At 31.2% G+C, this 21935-nt stretch overlaps 1 protein-coding gene across 10 annotated transcripts in view; it reads left to right on the forward strand.

The window, feature by feature from the left end:
• Window positions 1-21935, forward strand: part of LOC129943429 (sodium/potassium/calcium exchanger Nckx30C) — a 213152-nt gene that overhangs the window by 110229 nt on the left and 80988 nt on the right. For all 10 annotated transcript variants that reach the window (XM_056052868.1, XM_056052867.1, XM_056052869.1 and 7 more), the window contains exon 3: window positions 9014-9224. In XM_056052868.1, coding sequence (XP_055908843.1) covers window positions 9014-9224 — 211 coding nt within the window. The remainder of the gene's footprint in view (window positions 1-9013; window positions 9225-21935) is intronic.

Raw genomic sequence — 21935 nt, forward strand, 5'->3', positions numbered from 1 at the left:
TTGTTTTTGTCAAAAATTTAAAACCCGTTGATGTTTTAAAAAAGATTTAAAATTAATTTACGTTTTTATTATTAATTTTCACTTGGTAAAGAATTGACGTAAATATTTTTTTTATTTCAATAATTTAAGTAAAATTAATATTGGAGATAAATTCAAGACCGAAAAAACCACTATAACCACATCAGGTTTGAGGTGCAGGTGTAATGAATAAAAAAATATTAAATTTTGTCATCTTGTTTCGTCTAAACTTTATACATTTTTATTCTGAATAAAGTCCGTACTGGTACTCGTAGGTATACATATCCTAAATTAGATTTTAAATACTTTCAGCTTGCTTTCTTTTTTTCTGTTTATCCCTCCTTCGCGTATGTATAATTGTAATCCTTGGTTGGTTATCCCCATTTTTAGCCAGTTTCGTTTTTGTTTTCTTTTTCATTTTGAGGCTGCGGTATATTTGCAACAATGAATCCTTAATGGCTTGAATAGGAATTATTTCGTCCGTTTGCTGCTCTGTCTACAGCAATGTCCTCATCTGTTTTTTTCTTCCCCCATTTTGTTGTTGGTTGATTTAGTTTGTTGTGGAAGATTCAAAGGACAAACATTACTAATTGAGAAGTTTTTCGCAAAACCAGGAAAAAAAGAAAAACCAAAACCCCAGCTGAGAGATTATTCGTTCAGTTAACTTGCAATTTGCACAATACATACCCATATACATATTTTATACAAAGAAACTGTTTTTGTTTTATTTTTGTTGTTTGTTTCTTATTACATGTGCATATTTTAAAGGACCATAAAATGTTTCTTCAAAAAAAGGACGAACATTTGTATTTGTTGTATTTTCTAGTTTTACTTTCCCTGTGAGAATGATGTTGGTTGAAATTGGGGAGTTTTACCTATTTCATATTTTTTGGCTCATAAACGAGGATGTTTTTCTGTTGTATGTATTTTTATGTTTTTAAGCATATTTGTAATTTATATGAATATGTTTTTTTTTTACATAAACATATGCATATTCTTTTTTTGTTTATATTCACTTCCTTTGAGAATAAAAACGAATTAAAAAAATATTTACATACGGTAACGAGAAATATCCTTTTAGTTTATGTTTTTTACTTAAGGAGAAGAGATTTGTTCGCTTTGTGAAACTTGTGTAAAAAGTCTATATTTCTAGGATGAACTGCAAAAGGAAGATTGGGGCTAGGATAAGAGATAGATAAACAAAATAGAAGATAAGCAAAATGAAAGGAGGTTTAATCATAATCATTTTTGTTTCAATCTTATAGAGTTATAGGTCCCTAAAGATATAACTACAGTTCAGATTTCATGTCTTTTCAACGATCTTTTGTTGGGTGGAGTGTCGTCGCAATTTGTATACGTATAAATGGAAAATAAATGAAGAAGCTTTTGGAATTGGGAATATATAAAAAACTCAAATCTTGAGTATAACTCTTTTCTTTGGGATGGTCCTTAAGAAACATTCAACCAAAAGCTTTTAAAATGATTGGAGACAGTAACAACATTAACTATATTACGCTACTTTCTTTTTTTCTTATCGTTATTTTAACGGAATACGCTGTGGTGATTTAGCCAGTTGCATTCCTTTTGTTCAACCGTAATGGTCGTACTACTATAAATGGCGATTAGTTTACTCTTGAGCCCAATTTCAGCCAGTTCAAAGATTTGTTTTCTAGCCGTACTACGTGAATATGGAATGCCACGCTCTATGTCTCACTATCATTGCAATGTTCAAGTATTCAAAGGAATACAAAAATACATTATGAACTACCGACCAATAGCCAAGCTCTTAGAAATTATTGATTACGAATCATCTATTTTTATTAAAAACCAATCTTTTCATCACAATAAAAAGATTCTTCAAAAACCGATCTAACACAAAAAAAATCTCACTGCTTTTGTGTCTAAAAAGCGTATAGAATTAAAAAAAAAGAAAATGAAGTGGACGTTGTTACCATAGACTTTGGTATAAAGCCTTTCATTAAATCAAACAACTTATTGATCTTAAACTTAAAGCCCTTGATTTTCCATCCTTTTTCATTTCATCATCCCTATATAGAACCGCAAATACAGAGTTGTCTTCAGAACATCAATATCTGATCCCATTTATAAACGCCAAGGAGTTCCGCAAGGGAGCCATCTTGGCCCTTTTATATTTGTCTCATACATCTAGAAAACGGCAATTATAGAGTTGCTTTCAGGTTATCAACCTCTGATCCCACTCAAAAAAGGAAAGGAGTTCCTCAAGGGAGACATGTTGGGCCTTTTATATTTGTCTTAACTGACAACGACGTTATAAATGTTTTAATTAATAATTTCAATGCCTCTATTTCTGGACGCTGCTGATGAAATGAAAATATTAAAAATTATTTCTACTCCATCTGGTTTTATCTTACTCCAAAACGATCGTGACTCATTTCAGAATGTGTGAAAAAATGAACATTTAAAATTAAATCCTCGAAAAATTATTCAAAACTATAAAAGACATTCCAGGTTTTTTTTAAACTTCAAAACGAGTCAAATGAACACCCATAAGTCATCAGTCTTTACTTTATGATCCTTTCTGTCTCTCTACATTGTTTTTATACACATTCAGACCAATTTTTTAATTTATAGGATTTGCTGAGCTATTTTAGATATATTCTTTTTTTCTTATCTTTTAGATGAAAAATTAGATGACTTATATTCTTTAAGTAATCTTCAACTGCTGCAGTACTTTCAGTTCTTTTACAATATTATAGGAAATTTGTATTGATCAAATTTTAACTTAATTTAGCGTTGAAATATCGAAATAAGAGATTTAGCTCTCCTTCCCCTTTAAAATACAACCTTGTTATGATTGTTTACGGTAACTTGAAAGATTTATTAATACTTTCGCAAAAATTGCTGAAAAGTATCGACAGGCTGAAGGTCCTTGAAATCTTGATACAAATTTCAATAAAGTAATGATACAAATTAAATATTTTGACTTATATTTTTCAAGACTCTTTTGTTTATTAAAAAAACAATAAAAATTATTTGTTAAACCCAAAAACAAACTTCATGTTCCTTTGAGATTTAAAATATTTGCTCCGTTTTACATTCAATTAACAATGTAAGCACCTTTTAATTAATTTTTGTTTTTCTTCAACTCAGCACATATTAAACAAACAATATACAAAACATCAAAAATAGTTCTTTTGAAAAGAAAAATAAACACACATATAATAAAAAGATATAAAACGTGTTGTTGGTGAATAAGTATTTCACAAAGTGCTACTTAACATTTTCGTTTTGTACAATTATTTTCCTTACAATTAAATAAAACTCAACAAAATTCATATGTACATTTCATACATATGCACATATCTACTACACAGAAAGGATAGTATATAATTATACATATTTACAAGGAGCAAATAATTTTAAGTTCCTGCAAAAACAAAAACAACAAAAATGCAAAACCAACAAAAATAGAGAAAGGACTTTAAAAAGTTCTTGTTTTACTTCAACAACGTAGTCATTCGTTTGTTTGTTATTGTTCCTTCCTTAATAAAAAATATAGCACTGGCAACTCATATGCTCTTGAATACTTTGAGGACATTAGAAACTCTCTAATCCGAATCTTAATTTTTTTTAATTAAAATTCTTAAAGATAATTTCCAAAATATTCTAAACTGTAGGTTTATTCATTTATACTATTAAGAAGTAATAAATATTCAATGAAAGTTATAAAGTAATAATCATTTGAAGTCTGGTAATTTTGACAGTCAAGTCATATTCTAAGATAAACGACAAATCTGTTGAAAGATGACATTCAAAAAGATTTGAAGTGACAGCTCTTTACTCTAATCAGAAATCTCATAATTATAACGACACATATCCAAAACATCCTTATGATGTGAACAACTCCGAGTTAACGAGTCCTGACTGTTTGTTGTATACCCTGCCCGTATATGTTTAACAAATAAAATTTAAAATTGTATTTTACAAAGTAATGAGTATTTCAGTAAAAATATTTTGTTGTTTGTATTCGAATCAGTTTAATGCTTTTCTGTTTCTTCGTCGTCACCGGCTTCGGCTTATATAATTGTTGTTAATTATATTTGCAGGAAAAAATATGTTAACATGAAAACTTATTATTTTATTCTTAAGAAAGAACAAAGAATTCTTTTCTTTTGTGTGATATGATAAGTGAAAACGTTTTATTATATTTTTAATTGTTTTTTTGAATTAAATTTTCTAAATGTCATTTTGTTTTGTTTTTAATTAAGTAAAGAGTTTTACATTATTGTGAATATTTAGAGGTCAATGTTTGTATGATGATAGTAGAAAAAACGTTCTATGACTCTACTGTACACAATAATAAGAACGTTTTTTAATAACTTATTAAGATTATTAAAATATTTATGAACTTTTATTTAGGATTTTGGGTAATTTAAAGAGATTTTCAGAACTAAACAAGATTTTTAAAAGTAATCTAATTTAATGTTGTTTTTATTATAATTTTCGAACTTCATTATAGTGAGTTTGTAAAACGTTCGGTTACCAATATCATGTTAAATGCTTTTTCACTTTCGGTACTTGTCACATTTTTGAGCTTAATAATCGAGTTCAACTAAATTTGTATCCTACATAGCCTTTTAATACTAGTGAAAAATATAACCCGGCAAAAAAACAATTTTAAAATAGTTCGTAGACGCCCAAGTGCACACAACTGTAGTTCTTTCTTTAGTGATATTTTGATAGTGGCTACTCCCTTATTTTTCAGTTTCGTATTATTGTATCCGATAGAAATCTTCAAAAGACAGTAGTCAGTATAAACCGATACCGCGCTGAAACCGCGACAGTTTATCAAGACCAATTTATGAAATATTGACAAATAAATTTTATTTCTTAATTAGTCTGAATACTTTCCCATAGCTTTAAGACCATCAACTCATGAAGTTGTGTTCTTCTTAATACTAGTACATTTTCTTCTACATTTAAGACGGTCTTCATTTCGGATTTGGTATGACCTTACAGTCGTTTATTAGGTGTTTGGGTTCCTTTCATATAAGATTTGTATCCATAGTCATTCATTGTATTTTGCAGTATTGGTACTTTCGTAGTGTTTTTTAGATATTGGAACACTGTTTATGTCTTTGCTGGTAAATTGGATATGCCTCTAGCCTTTCGAACGGCTCTATCTGGCACATATTTTACAGTATCATCAAAAAAGGTGGTAATGATATCCATTGGAATATCTCCATTCATATAAAAGATACAAGACTGGTCCAAGAATACTTCCTTGCGAAATACCAGATTATATTTTCTTTACTTCCGAGAAATGTCGGTCGTAACGTATTCCAAATAGTCGGTTCGTGGCATAAGATTTCAGTATTTCGTAGAACTTCCTGGAAAGGTTTGTACTCACAGTCCCATCTGCCAATTCTTGTCAAAAGTTTGAGCAACATGTGCGAATATAACCGAACATACTTATTTGTCTTCAAGTGTTTTTTTTCCACCACATCCGTATTTCGATATAATTTCGGTATCTTGGTATGTTAATTTGAAAAATCCGAAACGATGGATTTAGCCTCTTCAATATATATTCAACATAGATACTAGGGATATTGGTCTGTATGATGTTATTCCTGTTGGTGGTTTACCTCGGTAAAGAACAAAAATAACTTCTGCGATTTCCCAGTATATTATGATTTGGAGTTTTTTGTTTGAGAATATCAATTGCATTTCTTCCAAAAGTGATAAGATGACACCCTGGCGATATTTTATTGGAAACTTTATGTTGACACAAGCTTACTATTTCTTTGAGCGTGATAAAAAAAATTTAACAATCGTCGTTCCTATCATAGCACTGCTGCGAATGGTTTAAAAGCATTCACGAGATGTTCAGCAAAAAGATAAGCTGTTTGTTCCTTTTCTTCGATCTATTTGCCTTATTAAGATTTTATTGTAGGGTTTTATATTTTATGTCATTTTAGACGCTTTTGTGCTTTCTATAAAGAGTATTCGGTAGAAGTGTCTGTTGAGAGTGAATAATGTTTTAACTTACTGATTCCATTTTTCAATTCGGTGGTTTGATGTTTAAAGGCTGTCTTATAATCTTCATAAGGCATGATTTTACAGTCATCGTAAAAACTAGACATTTGTATTAATCTTCAATCTTTTGCTGATCGGTTGATTTTGGTACTAATTGTTATTTGTTAACATTTGTCCAGGCTCCAAATCGAAATATTTTTTTTTTCAGGCTTATAATAATTTTAATTTTAATATTAAATCTTTTAAAATTTGAAATATGACACTGTGTTTGCTGGACTTAATAAGTAAAAATCTTTAGAATTATTATACATATAAATAAAATAAAATTGTGTTTTTAAGAAGATGCATTTCACTTTTTAATTACCTGTTTATCAGAACTTTAAGTTAAGTAAACCAAGAAGAATCTTTGAATAAGATAAAAAGTCCAATTGTAGAAAAAAGTTATGCTATCTCAAATTTTTTCTGAGCTTTGAAACAAAAATTTAAGAATATTGTATGCTTGACAACTTTGGTTAAAGGGTTAACACTATTGAAACTATAGCAACTATAGAAATGGAGATAATCACGAATCGATAATGGCGCAGAGATGAAAAATTTTGCATAATGTCAAGAACACCAAAAGAAGGGTTTAAACGAGTTTCCAGTTTACCGCTTCTCATTCCCAGATAAAAACCTTTTTTACTTAATTAATGAAATTGTTTTCATGTAGAGTCCTACGCACAAAACATCACTCCAAGAGTACTACATTTGCCTCTAAAGTTTTTACAAAATATGAATAACAAAAGTTTGGGAAAGATTAAACCAGTGTGACGTCAATACCGGAACCAAAGTTTTTATTCCTCATAAAAATAATGCCGATTAGATTTTTGTAAGAAAATTACCTAATTTAATCTTTTTTACTCTTGAGTCGAAAAGCATTTTTTACTGACTTTTAGTATTTTTTTAGGTTTCTATTTTTTTGAAAAAAAAACTGACACTTTTAAATTTCTAAAAATACTACCAGATGTGGAAAACGTTGTTATATTTAAAGGTTCCTGAGATATGGCGACGAAAAATATATCCCAAATGAAAGTACACAAGCACATATAGAGATATCTTTTTTAAAACCTTTAATTTAGATTCTATCGACCTTAAAACGTCGAGAAATGTCAATGACAAATCGAATCGATTACAATGAGTTCTTATGGGAAGCTTGTAAATATTATTTGACAAGCCTTGTGAAATGATTGTATCTTGTATCTTAAGTAAAATTTGGATTAAATTAAATAAATATGTATTTCAACAGAACATAATCAATATACAAATATTAATAATAGGAGTACTAGATTACTACCTTAAGGTTTGCAAGATGACTTAATTCATATTGATCTAGGATTTCTAGGATAACAAGTAAAGCTCTTAAGTTAGGCACTGGCGTTAGCTTCTTAAACGCTTGAAAATTCCCTTTCTGCTTGAAAATGCAAATAAAATAAGCCACCAGTACAATTGCTGATTTTGCAAATGATTACCCTACGGTTTTTCAAAAGAAATAGATACAAAAATCGATCCTAAAATTTGGTGATTTTTAACGTTTTTGTTTTGGAAATTGTTTTTGTCAGGACATTATTTCTGATGAAATAACAGATCATAATTCGTCATAAAACTGAAAGCAAAAATACATCTATTATGAATCTAGATTTACTAAACATTCTTTCTTCTGACATTTGTTTTAGTTACCAGCACAATATTTTGACAGCACCACTAGCTCTGTAAGCTTTTAATATGCATCAGTGTTGCTATTTTATTTAAAAAAAAAAAAACAAATCATTATATTTTTTATTTTTTATTTTAATTATTATATTTAATATTATTAATGAACAATTACACATATATTAAAATAACTAAGCACAACGAACACTTTAATTAAAATATCTATTTTTTTACGCTTTCTCCAATAATTACAATTAAACAAAAAACAAAACAAATATATTTTGAAAAAGTTAACATTTTCTAAGATCTTATATTCTCATTTTTATATAAATCACTTAAAAGGAGGACACACCAATAAAAACAAGAGGACACTAAGTAAAGACAGGTTATTTTTTAAACAAAAAAACAACAATAAATATTTTATATAAATGTCTATATATGTATTTTTATTTGTATTTAAAAAATTATAGCAGCATGCAATTTTGTTATATGAATTTTATTTAATGTTGCATCATTCCCATCAAAAAAAAAATAAATTAAAAAGAAAAATAACAAAAATATAATACATCATTGTTAATTCCAGTTTATTTTGTTAAGTTTATTTTATTAAAAAATTGAAGAAAAATAAATAAAAAGAATTTAACCTTTGTACCCATTCAAAAAATTCTAATACTACATTTTTTCTGTTAAATTTTTCATCAATGTTCCTGGTTCTAGATATTTTATTTATATATTAACAAAAAAAAAGTTTATTTAATTTTATATTTTACTAAAAACTTCCCACTGCGCTTAATTGAATTATGATAAAAAGAAAAGAAACAAAAATAAATATTTATTAATAAGAAAATATATTTTATTAAAAAACAAAATAAGAATATGAATACGAATTTTATTAATTTTAATTTCTTATTTTTCTTTTAATTTTTAATTTTATAATTAAAATAAAATAAATTTAACTTGTATTTATGCTTTGTATCTATCTGGCAACGCTTTTTTATATAAAATAACAATTTGACACTATTTGCGTTTCACAAAAATAATATTATTATTATAATTAATAAATCACAAAATTTAATTAAAAAGTAAAAAATAATTTGTGTTATTATTTTTATTTTTTATTTTCTTTATTTGTTTTTTAAACAAAATTCAAAAAAGAAAAAGAAACAAAAAACTTAAACTTAAAGAAGAAAAAGATCAAGTTTTTGTTTTCTTAAATCAAATATGTTTTGCCTCACCACGCCACAAAATCTTAATCTCAATTATGAATTTTTTATCTACCCCCTCTTAGGGAAATGCGGCGAATTCATCAGAAACCTCAATGGCAACACAACCGGGTGGTTCGGTGACGTCAAGGGCAGCATCGGAGACCCGTTCGGGGCCAGCTGGCTCGAGTAGTGGAGCGACAGGTAATAGCAGTAGTGGAACTACACAGACTGGTGCAAAATTTCGTCATGGCCTATTGCAGCTTATGATTCACACAATAGATCCGCTTCATGATGGTGAGTTCATTCAAAACGCACTCGACGATCCATCTTGGCCAACAAAAATCCTTAAAAATTAAATTATATAATATTCTTTCTTTGTTTAGTTTGTGTTTGTTTTTTGATTGTTTGTGTTTGGAAAATGTGTTTAAAAACAAAATATTGATTATATTTATTTTTATAAATATAACAAAAAAAAAAAACATGCTTAACGGTGTATAAATTTTTTAGTTATTTGGTAACCCTGTCCGTTTAAAATGTTATTTGTGTGTTGTGTATTTAAATTCTTAGAAAAAGATAAATATTTAGTTTTATATTTTCTTATCTTTGGGAATAAATAAATAAAGTAAACTTTTTCGAATTAAAATATTTATCTTTTTCTAATTTTGGTGTGTAAAATTATATAAATAAATCCGAAATTATTTATTAAAGTACTTAAAAAATAAAAGTGAATGAAATTTCGTTCCTTCGCTGTTTTGTTTCAGTTTCGAAATATTGGGAATTTTTCGCTTAACAATATCTATTTTAGGTTTTATTTACATTTGTTTTCTATTTATGTTTACAATTTTCTTAAATTATTTTTATTAATATTAAATTTATTTTTAAAGAAAAAGAAAAGAAATATATTTCATTTTAAAGAAGTATTTGTGTGTGAATGTGATGAAAATTTCATAACATTTTTTTTACTGTTTTATGTATTTTTTTAAATAAACAAACAAAATTCAAACATATTACATTTAAATATTGAAAATAATTTAATTCTTCCAATACAGTTATCTAGGTTAAGGTTTTTTTATTTAGAGTTTAATCCATAGCAAAGCTAAAGTCTATGAGGCAGTTGCCTAATAGATTATTATTCAAGATTATGCGTGTAATGTCTTAGCTAGAAATTCAAAGTATCTCGAAACAGACACGTATATTCAATCTTTTACGCATAGGACCTGGTGGCCGCGCAAGATAAGAAGATAAATAAAGGTCTGTTAAGACTTTATCATGTGTTTTTGAAATTTTCAGATTGATTGTTCTTTGTTTTAGAAACCTTTTCGTAATTATATGTGGTTTTTGTGTGTTTTTGGAGACAAGTAATATTTCAATTTTCAGAACTTACTATTAAGTCATGGTTTTACACTTGGTGTTAAAGATAACTAAAAATGTCCTTAACCTATTTTCTTAAACCACAGTTTTTTTTATTCAGTATGAATTGTTTCTTTGCTTGAACTACAGACTTCGATTTTTACTAGAAATCAGGTTATCAGGGCTATTGAGGTGGCGCTACAGTCCAGGACGAACTTGGGCCTTAACCAACATGCGACTCCAGCCAGCTCGGTCCCTAGCTAACTTTCTTCAGTATCACACGCAAGTTGGTTGAAGTTTTCTCGCACCTGCATGTGTCACGGTCTTCCTCTACTGCGCCGTCTTTCGGGACTGCAACCGAAGATCTTCTGGGCTAGAGCGTTGATGTTCATTCAAACTGCATGACAAATCTTTCTAAGTCGATGAACATTTATTTTGCTGACTAGATCAGAGTCGCTATACAGCCCGTAAAGGTTGCAGACGGAAACGCAAACCACCCGGAGAATTTTCCTCTCGAATAATATGAAGAAATTCTCATATTACCTTTACAAGGTCGAAGCCTCAAGGATATCTATGAAAACCTGTATGATGAGTGTCTTATATAGATGGACTTTAGATGTTCCAAAGAAAGCTTAACTACTCAATTGTTATTCTCCCTTTGATATCAGCTCTGCTAGTGTCGTTGTCTGAATTTATAGCAGTGTCTAAGTAGACAAAGTCAAAACTTCAAAGTTATTGCTGTCCATTGTGACTTTTTGTCAAAGACGTTGCCGTTCAATGTCGGTTTTTGTAGTTACAGCATATACTTGACCTTGTATTCGTTGACCACTAAAACCGTCTTCTTCGCTTCCAAAAACTCGCCACTGGCATCATGCTCTAATCTTCTAATTATGTCAATATCATCTGCGTGCCCGAGTAATTAAACAGAAGATTTTGCTTCTGGTGTTGACGATTAAGTTTTGCACAACTTAATGGAGGTTTTATCAATTCTGCGCAAGAGGCAGTAGCCAGGAAAAAAAATTTAAGTGGCACCTTTAAACCGATTTATTGATGAATAAGTTTGATGAGCGTCTTATGTAAAGAACAAAACCAGTCGACTGCCCGCCTACACCATTTTGTTGGGTCTACGGTAAGTCACTGGTTTATTTCAACAAGCTGACGACGTTGAAGCCAATCGTCATCGAAAATCAGGCCATGTATAAAGAAATTCGAGTTTCATTCATTAATGTTTTTATTGTTCTTCAAGCCGATATTAAAGCTTTTGAAATATCTCACATAGCCTGAGTTTTTAGTTGTCAAGTCCTAATTGGAAAATCCGATAAATGTTCTCTTATTTTTGGCTCTTGAAAACACGTTCATACTTCTAGGTTTAGTTTTATCCCTATTTATTTGTTGACAAGTCTATATTGTAGGCCTTAAATTTGTAATTCAATTCATTTTACTGCTGCTCAATTGCATCAGTTAAAATGCTACCCGAGAAAAAAATCCAACTACCAAAAAATGTCTATATAAATAAAATAAAAATCAATTACAACGAAATTTAGTACTATAACTGTACTCTTATAAATATAGAAAACAAAATACTAGGGCTCAGCGACGACAAAAATTTCTCAATTCAATTAGAGCGCTTTTAATGTCCAGTGACATGTATGTGAAGTGAAGTGCATTCCACTTTATACTAAACCTGCCACAACAATGGGATCCATTTAATTTCATCCAAGTGCTCACACCTTCTAGCCAGGCCAACAGAGTTACCACCGTTTGAACCTACACATACCATATACTGAGTTCTCTAAGTTTGACATCCAAAAGTCCAACCTAGATTATTTTCCATCACATCCAAGCCAAAGCTCAGGAATCAGGAATAGATCTATATATATAAACCCAATGATTGGCTTTAAAGTGTCACTTTATACAGAACCAGTATATAATTGACTATCGTTCCTTCGACAGCAGAACATGTCTAGTTGGCATTAAGCAACAAAAACAACAAAACACAAAAACAAATGATTCGCCACCATATGAGCTTGTTTTGGTGGCGCTAGTGTATGCATTGTATAAAGGGAGTTGATACATTTTACAGCACCACCAACAACCGATTCAATTCCCTTTAGGCCGCTGTTGATGATGATGATGATGATGACGCTGATAGTTTCTCTGTTTTTGTGCCAAAAAAAAAGTCTACACACACACTTGAAGTATTTGATTAGGGCTAGGTTAAGACAAAAGATATATTTCTAATTTTCAAATTTTCTTTGGGCCTTTTGGTACTATCGACTATCAAAATTTTCGGTATCGCCAACCATCAATGGTGGAAGGATCGCATATTCATATTGTTTGAGTTTCTTCAGGCGTTACTTAAAGATTTTCTGCCCCTTAGCTCTTGCTTTTATCTAAAGCTTGAGTGTAGGCAGTTGCCTAGTAAATTATAATTTAAGATTATGCCTGTAAAGTCTTAGCTATAAGTTCGAAGCATTTCGGCTTATCAGGGTTTTTTAAAATTTTCAGATCGATTGTTCTTTGTTTTAGAGACCTTTTCTGAATTATACATATGTGGTGTGTTTTAGGAGACCAGTTGTGTTTCAATTTTCAGAACTTACTATTAAGTCATGCTTTTACACTTGGTGTTAAAGATAACTAACAAGGTTCTTAAATTACTTTCTTAAACCACAGATTTTTTTATTCAGTATGAATTGCTTCTTAGCGTGAACGTCTGCCGCCGCCGCCACAAACCGTGTTTTACTCGGCTATTTGAAATTTTTAGAATGTAATTATTTTTATTAAAAAAGATTAAAACGTATTTAAAACATGTCTTAAAGTTGTTATATCACCTTTATTTCCTTTTATAAGAAGAGAAATCAGGAAATAACGCTTTTCCTCGGGCTATTGAGTCCCTAGCTAACTTTCTTCAGTTTCGCATGCCTCTTAGCTCTTGCTTTTATCTAAAGGTCGAGCGTAAATCATTTCACTTAAGTCTCTTGAGCAATATTTAAAGAAGAGCGTGAGAATGATAGGTGACAGTAAAGTCGTTGATTCCTGTAAGCCTGGCAACACTCAAGCTAAAAGCTCTCACACTTTTATAATTTAAAGTCGTCAAGACACTAAGTGAACCCAGTTTTTTTTTGTGAGGGCTGTTATCACCAAAATATACTTACTTACTTACTTAAGGTGGCGCTACAGTCCTGCGTAAACTAGCGCCTCACCCAACAAACTTCTCCATCTAGCTCGGTCCCTAGCTAGATGTCTCCAGTTTCGCGCTCCAAGTTGGGTGAGGTCACCTTCCACTTGTGCGCGCCACCTGATCCGCGGTCTTCCTCTACTGCGCTGTCCTGTGGGTGCGGATTCGAAGACTTTCCGGGCCGGAGCATTGGTTTCCATGCGCTCTACGTGACCCAGCCATCTTAGTCGTTGGACTTTTACTCTTCTGGCTAAGTCTACGTCGCTGTACAGCCCGTACAGTTCGTCGTTCCATCTTCTCCTCCACTCCCCTTCGATGCATACGGGACCGTAGATCACACGAAGAACTTTTCTCTCGAAGCGACCCAAGGTGCTTTCATCCGCTTTTGTCATGGTCCATGCTTCTGCACCGTATAGCAGGACGGGAATGATAAGGGTCTTATATAGCAACACTTTGGTCCCTCGAGAGAGGACTTTACCACTCAATTGCTTTCTTAGTCCAAAGAAACAGCGGTTAGCAAGAGTTATTCTGCGTTTGATCTCAGCGCTGGTGTTGTTTTCTGCGTTTACAGCGGAGCCTAGGTAGACCTCAAAGTTACGTCTGTCGATTGTGACGTTTTGACCAAAACGTCGGTGTTGTATGTCCTTTCTAGACGACAGCATGTACTTTGTTTTGCCCTTATTAACCGTTAAACCCATTTTTGCCGCTTCTGCCTCAATACTCACAAAAGCCCCATTATGTCAATGTCATCAGCATATGCCAGTAATTGGAATCACCAAAATATAACATATACAAAATTGTATAGCATCTTCTTCTTGGTATAGCCTCTTCAAATATGGTAATGTCTTTTAGATAACTTTTTTGTACCGTTATTTAAATGATTATGATCTACTGAAATAGCGTGTAGCTTTTGTCTCTTTAAGATCGTGCCTTTTAGGAATGCTCACAGCCAAATACAAAATAATAATACAATTTTTTGTGATTTTTCTGTGATTTTCCTCCTCTTTTTTTTATAATAAGCGCACACTCAAAGGAATATATTACCCTTATTATGTAGACACAGTGTGAGCACTAGGAAAGGGAGAGAGGGGTTGAAAGGAGATGTCGGTGCACATTGGTTTTGAATTCCTGAATATTGCAATAGCTGGGAAAGACCTTTTATACTTAAAAGGAACATAATTGATCTCAATCAAATGACTCAGAGTGTAATATTTCATTAAGCTGGCTACCAAAACCCTGAGGGAGTATAGCTTTTGTCGTCATTTAGCCTTCAATTTGACAGCCAAATTCGTGCGTACTTCCGGATGTTAGGAACATGCATGCACTCGTATATACATATGTAGATGTCATATTTCTGTAAAACATATCCTTCTCTCTCTGTGGAAATGTTTTAATGGTAAAACGAAGAAAGCTGACACAATTCACTGTGGTTTTGTGAGGATTAGAGATTTCAAAATAACACGAAGTTTAACAAAATAAAGATGTGTACTATTTTGGCCAATATACATAAAAACATATCTGTAACAAATAAAAACATCTAACACGTCATGATGGTAATGATGATGGCACTTTCAACACATGGTAAATTTGTATATAAACAACATCTCAGGGACACTGGGCAAAACTGAATCACCAAGACTTGTTAAAGGGGATTTGCGTATATCAGACGAAATTAAATTAAAATGTTACATTATATGGAAAACATAACATGAGTTTGGACATGTGTTAAATCAATTTTCAGACGGGATTTTACATTCATTTTGAATTTTCATTTATAGCCAACTTGTGACAAAAAGATAAGTTGTTCTTAATTGGCAACTAGCAGACTAATCCCACTATTTTAGAAAACTATATTTTTGCCCAACAGGACTTAGCGATAAAGAAAGGTTTTAAAACAAAAGACAAATCATTAATAAGGTACACCAGAACTGACTTTAAATTGACATAAAGGGTTACGCTACAATAACTTTTTTTTTTAATATGACTAAATCAAAATATGTTAAAATAATTAAGTAGTTAAGTCTAATTTTAGTTATTCCATGACTTTATTTGTCAAATGCATTGCTTAAGTCTGTAAAGATGCAATCGATTTGAAAGTGTTTTTCCAATCCAAACAAAAAGTGTTTGGCTAAAAAAAAATATAATTCCAGCTGAATACATCCAACCAACTACAAATTTGTACACCTCCAAAAGAATTTAATTACAAAAACACACACGGACGTGTATGTTTATATTAAGGCCCACACAATGTTTGAAAATAAAATAGTTTTTAAAACTTTTTAGAGCCTTTTCTACATAAGTAAATTGAAAAATAAATCCTGGAAAAAACCAAAACAAAACCAACAAACTTTTTTTGGGCTGTTTTTCTGATGTTGGTGTTCTGTGTTTTCCCTCGAAAGGATAAAATATTTTCGTTCCAAAATTTCAAAAAAAATCTAAACAAAGTGAAATATTTTTAGCAGCCAGGAAAAACACTACACGGTATTTATTTGTTAGTTTTACCCACCGCTCTGCTGTTTTGCTAACCATCGCCATCTATCGCCGTCGAGCGCCGCCGCTCCGCCCCAAACCGTGTGTGTGGTTTTGATTGTTTAATTCTTAACAATTTATCTCTTGGGCAACAACAAAACAAAAAACATACAAATAAATAAATAAAAGTAGGACACAGAGATTTTTCGTGTGAATTGAACAAACAAATATAAAGGTATAGGGGCAATTCATATAACATTAGGAATGTTTTTATTTTCAAGCCATTTTATATATCTACTATGACTATGATGGTCTCGACCCGGCCATCGCCGGGTATCTTATAGATACATCACTGCGCCAACACTCGTGAATGTATAAATTCATCTAAAATGAAAAAACTTTTTTTATTTTTATAAACATATAAGCTTTATACATATATAGAAAAACCATTAAATAACACCAAACTCAATCCATACGAATGGAATTTCAAATGTCCTGAGAGTTGGAATGAAAAATATATACATATGTGCTGGTCTATGTTGAGTTGAAGTGGGTGCGGCATGGTGTCGGTTGGTTGGGTAAAGTTGGTTGATTTGTTAGTTAGGTCGGGTCATTTGGTTCTGTGAATGTGCGATGAACACGTTCAGAGGAGGCTAACAAATGGTTCGACCAAAAAGACTACAGATAAATGTGGGTCAACATACAAATGAGAATGCTGCGGTATTGATCGTTATATGTGCATCCTTTAACTTAAGAGTAGCATCATCATCAACGGAACATTTCGGATCTCTGGATTGGGTATATATTTTCTATTTTTCAGAAAAGGACAGGAGTTTCCTACACGCCTATTTTGAATCTTAAAAACATGAATCCTAACGCCAATTTCAAAGTCGGGTCCAATGGTGAAAAAGTTTTTTACTTCACCTTGCAAATGATGGTTTCGTTTCAATGTCAATTCTCAATTGTGTCAATTCTTCTTTGACATTTTTGAACAATTATAGCTTTTTAAACCGCGAAAAAGCTTCGTTTCAATCTTTTTATGAAGAATAGATATGAAACTCAACACGCCTACTTCGAGTACCATCATCATCAATGGAACATTTCGGATCTCTGGATTGGGTATGTTTTCTTTTATTTTAGAATAAAACGGGAGTTTCCTACACACCTATTTTAATCTTCAAGATATGAATCCTAAACGCAAATATTAAAGTTGAATCGAGTGCTAAATATGTGAAACATTACCTTAACATGAGAGCGACTAACGACTGACGACGAATAAATGGATAAATATGGTTTTAAACAATTTATAAACCTACATTAAGTGCTTATTGTTAACAGAAAGGTTAAAATGTAGCTTTAGTTAATTTTAAGATTATAAAATTAGCCTTTTAATTCCCAAAATATGTAAATTTAAGAAAATTAATTGAGTGATTTTAAAGATCTTTCAAACACAATTTGAGTTCCACACGTCAACGAATGAAATGTTTCCTTTTGTCTTATCCCTTAAATGTCCTTGCAGTCCTTGCATCTATAGTGACGTAAAAATAATAAAAACAAACAAAAAGAAATGTCATAATGAACGAATATTAGTTCAATCGTTGATCGCTAATCACATGAGAGATGTTAAAAGCTCCTAACTCACCCTTATAAAAGAAGGTTTGTTTTATTGCAAATATCATTTCTTCTTTGACATTTTTTAACTAAACAGGTACAAATTACATCTAAGCAAGGCATGATTGATTTGAATCTTTTTATGGGGAATGTTGGAATGGAGAAAGTTAAAAAAAAAGAAATTAACATCAATCAGGTATTCAAATGAATGCAATCTTTTGGGAATGCAATCTTCCATATAAATGTTACATTCATTGAATTCACCTAAAAATTAGTTCTTCAAATTTTGCAATCACCAATCAATTTACCTTCAGAAGATTGTATTAAGTTTGTCTTCAATCATTTGAGGCTTCATACATTCTTTGCAATCGCTTAAAGTTCTTGCATTTACTTGAAAACTTTGTATTCTTTTGAATCAATCAAATCTTTAAGTTGAATACAATCAAATGATTTACAATGATTGCATTCCCAAAAGATTTTACATAAAACCTGGCATCAATCGAATGACAGCGAATGTTCTGTGTTTGTGTTTAAACTAAAATGTTAGTGTTTCTAGGTTTTTATTGGCTTCAAAAGCAATCAAGTTTCACGATTTCATACTATGTAGTAGTGTACACAACCGTAGGTACATAGCCTAATAGGAAAAACAAATACGAAAGAAAAACCTTCCTAAAAACTATACAGACATTTTGAAGCGCAACGCGTGCCCTGCTTAAATGAAATCAAAACTTTGGTACTTAGCCTAATTAAAACATTTTTGGGCGGGGTCATGTCATTATTGAGCAACGGCATCAGGACCTTTATTCGACCGACCGACGGCAATGATAGATGCTCAGTTTATGTTTGTGCTTAGCCAAAACAAATAAGAAAGAAATCAATCAATGAGGTAGGATAATGTCTGCATGCAGGAATTCTGCAGCAGAACATTGGAGGTTTTAGGCATGCATAATATGTATAGAAGGATAGGCATTACGTTGAGGCATGACTCTGTACTTTGCAGGGATTTTGAAATAATTTTTGCGTTACAATTCTTTTAGATTCAAAGAAGACATAAACATAACAAATTAAAAAGTTTAATCTTTGAATTTACACCAAACTGTTGATTTGACGATATGAAGCATGACTGGGACTGCCATTATGTCTGACATATTTTATTTAATATTAATAATAATATTAATAAAAATATTTCAAATTGTTAACTTGAATAAAATAAATTGCAAAATGAGTCTCTGAATAAGTTTTGGATTAGCCTACCAAAAACATAGGATTTGAATCTGAGACTAAGAATTAACTCGTTGTTTATCCAAACGACATTGTCAGCAAAATACTTATACTCTACCAACATACCTTCGATATACAAAAGAGTTACCAAGTGTCTGAACATTTATATTTGTGACTTTAGAAAGCATCAAAATTGTATCTATTATTTGCATTTAAGGCATACTCCATCTTAAAAATACTATTGCCAAAAAAAACCCACCTTATGTCAAAAATGACATCCAAGGCAGAAAATTGCAGGTGATGCAATTATTGAAATCGTATACTTATGATTGTTTCAAAAGCTCCTAAGGTTGTTTGCAAATATTTTACTGAATTCCATTTGTATTAAAATATTCGTTCTTACTTACTCAAGAAGGCTCCAGATTCTCACTCCAAGTTGGATGAGATCATTTTCAACTTGTGCGCGCCACCTGATTCGCTACATTGCACTACTGTGCTGTCCTTAAGGTGTGGATTAAAAGACTTTCTGTGCCAGAGCATGAACCGTATAGCAGGAAGAGGATGATGAGGGTCAAATATAGCACGAAATAGGGATCTGCTACTCAATTGCTTCCTTAGCCCAAACAATCAGCGGTTAGCAAGAGTAATCCTCCGTTTGATCTTAGCGCTGGTGTTGTTTTCTGTATGAATAGAGGAGCCTGGGTAAACAAAGTCCTTAAGTGCCTCAAAGTTTTCTTTAACAGATGAGGCAAGAAAAGAATTTTGTAGATTTTTTAACTGAAAAAATTAGAAAGCAAAATTAAAAAATACTCTCGAGAAAAGCCCGTTTTGGTTATATCGAACAATCCAAGTACCTGTTAAGGATTATACCCGTAGTCCTAATAGAAACAAATATATCTATCCTTTAAATATTGTGGGTTTCATGTAGTTATGTTGGTTGAAATGTAAAATTTGTCATGAATATCTACTTGCAGCCTTGTGACATTGTATTTTAAATTGCGCTTGTTCCTTCAACAGCTTTAAAGGTATCCGAACTTGGAATTGAAATATGGATGCCTTGAAATTTTGTGGACTATTGAACCTCATACTCCGTAAAAAAACTTCTTAAAACAATAAAAAAAGGATTGGTAGGGTTTATAAATAAGAAATAAATTAGGTGGGGTAACAGTCTGTAGAGAACTAGGTGACTTATAACTCTCAACCATTCCGAAGGTCTAATTTGACAAAGAACTTTTCGTCACAAAAATTACTCTTGGATGATTTGTCAATTCCTCGCAACAGGTTGTACCCGTACCCGTGACAAAAAAAAAACGGAAGATGTCACAAGAAGATGTTGGACCACAGACCACTGGTAGAAAGTCCTATGCAGTAACCATCACGCCAATAGTACCATTGGGGTTATCAGGAGTTTAATTTACCTAGATAGTTTCCCAAACGATTTTCTCAGTTTGAAATACCAATACGTTCCCAATTTTCAGGGATTTCAAAAATTCCAAAAGAAATTTCATTCACTATAGCCTTAAAGTCTATGCCTTTTAACACAGACCCCAAAAGAAAAGTTGTTCTTTTTGTATGCCAAATATGTAGATCAGATTGAGGATTGGTTTTTTAAAAAAATAAGCTATTTATGTTTGAACAATCTTCATTCTGCATCTCGAACATTTTTAGCATATCATTTTATTTTGTTAAACATTTACATATACATGGGTATCAAAAGTGGGATAAAATTTTGTTTTGTATTCTGTAGATTATAAAACAATGCTCCCAAATCCAAATATAATCTGCTACAGCAACAATCCTACCCATTACAAATGGACATTATTTCTAAAACATGATTAGGATAAAACCCAATGAGTATGCCTAAAATAATGTTATTAATTCCACTTGATCCAGGATAGACAGCATGATGATGACGATGTGCTTCCTACGTAGGAAAATTAAATATTTAGGCAAGAAATTGTTTTTTAAAAACCAACCTTTTCTTTTTAGGTAATTGAAAACATCTTTTGAAGATTAAAGTAGACATTTTGGAAACTCAAAAGTGGAAACGAGAAACAAGTTGTTGTTTTATATTACGCACTATTTGAACCAATCAGTAACTTTAGCTCATCACCGATTAAACTCTTTGAACTTATGTAAACGTTTCACTAAGAACACTTTTATCTACGAAAATTGGTTTATTAATGGTGTAAAATAATTATTTCAATTTTGTAAAGTAGATATTTCTAAAAATAGTAATTTAATATCTAAGGAAAAGTTATTGTTCATTTTCATATTACATACATTTGAGTTCAATTTTGTAAAAAGGAGATGACTTTCATTATATCAAGGACCAAACTGTATAAAAGGATTAGTCATCACATTAGGCGATTACTTTGCACACCATTAACTTTCTGAACTCTATGGAAAACACAGCATCCCTTCCTTACAAGCAAACACATATAACTTAATGGTTATGTTTATGTGCATTAACATCATTTACAAAAAAGAAAAAATTGTAGCCTTATTGAAATTGACAAGTCAATCAGTCAATGTGAACTATTTAATAGATAGATGTATAATGCAGTAAATATATGAACGTTATACGAAGAACGTATATCCTTTTTAAAAATCGATAATTTAACGACTCATCACATTAAGTTATAACCACATCAATTCCCATATTACACATTTGCTAATTACTTGAGTAATTAATTAACAACCCAACAACAAAAAAGAAAAAAGAACAATAACAATTAAATTTAAGCATCTTTGTCTTTAAAATCTACAGTCCATTAATTAAGCTCTTAAAATCATAAAATTATCATTAAATAGAAGGACATTTAATCCCTAATGACAAACTCGCTGGATTCTGCACTTAAACAAAAAGACAAAATTTTAAAATAATACTCTTAAGCTTTTGAAAGCAAAAAAAGAGGGTTCCAAGAGTTGATACCAGGATTTACTTATGTTGGCAGAAAAGTTTTAATTTTGTTCTTAACTTAAAATTAGTCCAAAATTTATCTGTGCACCAGTTGTTCCAGGCGCATAGCAGGCTTGTACAAAAATTTAATCTGCAATCATTTGAGTGCAATCATTTCAGACCATTCTTTGCATTCACTTGAAGTCTTTACATTTACTTGAAGTCTTTGCAATCTTAGGAAGTCTTTGCCTTACTTAAAGAAATTTCGCTATAC

The sequence above is a fragment of the Eupeodes corollae genome, chromosome 1, assembly GCF_945859685.1.
Source record: "Eupeodes corollae chromosome 1, idEupCoro1.1, whole genome shotgun sequence".
In the NCBI taxonomy this organism is placed as follows: domain Eukaryota; kingdom Metazoa; phylum Arthropoda; class Insecta; order Diptera; family Syrphidae; genus Eupeodes; species Eupeodes corollae.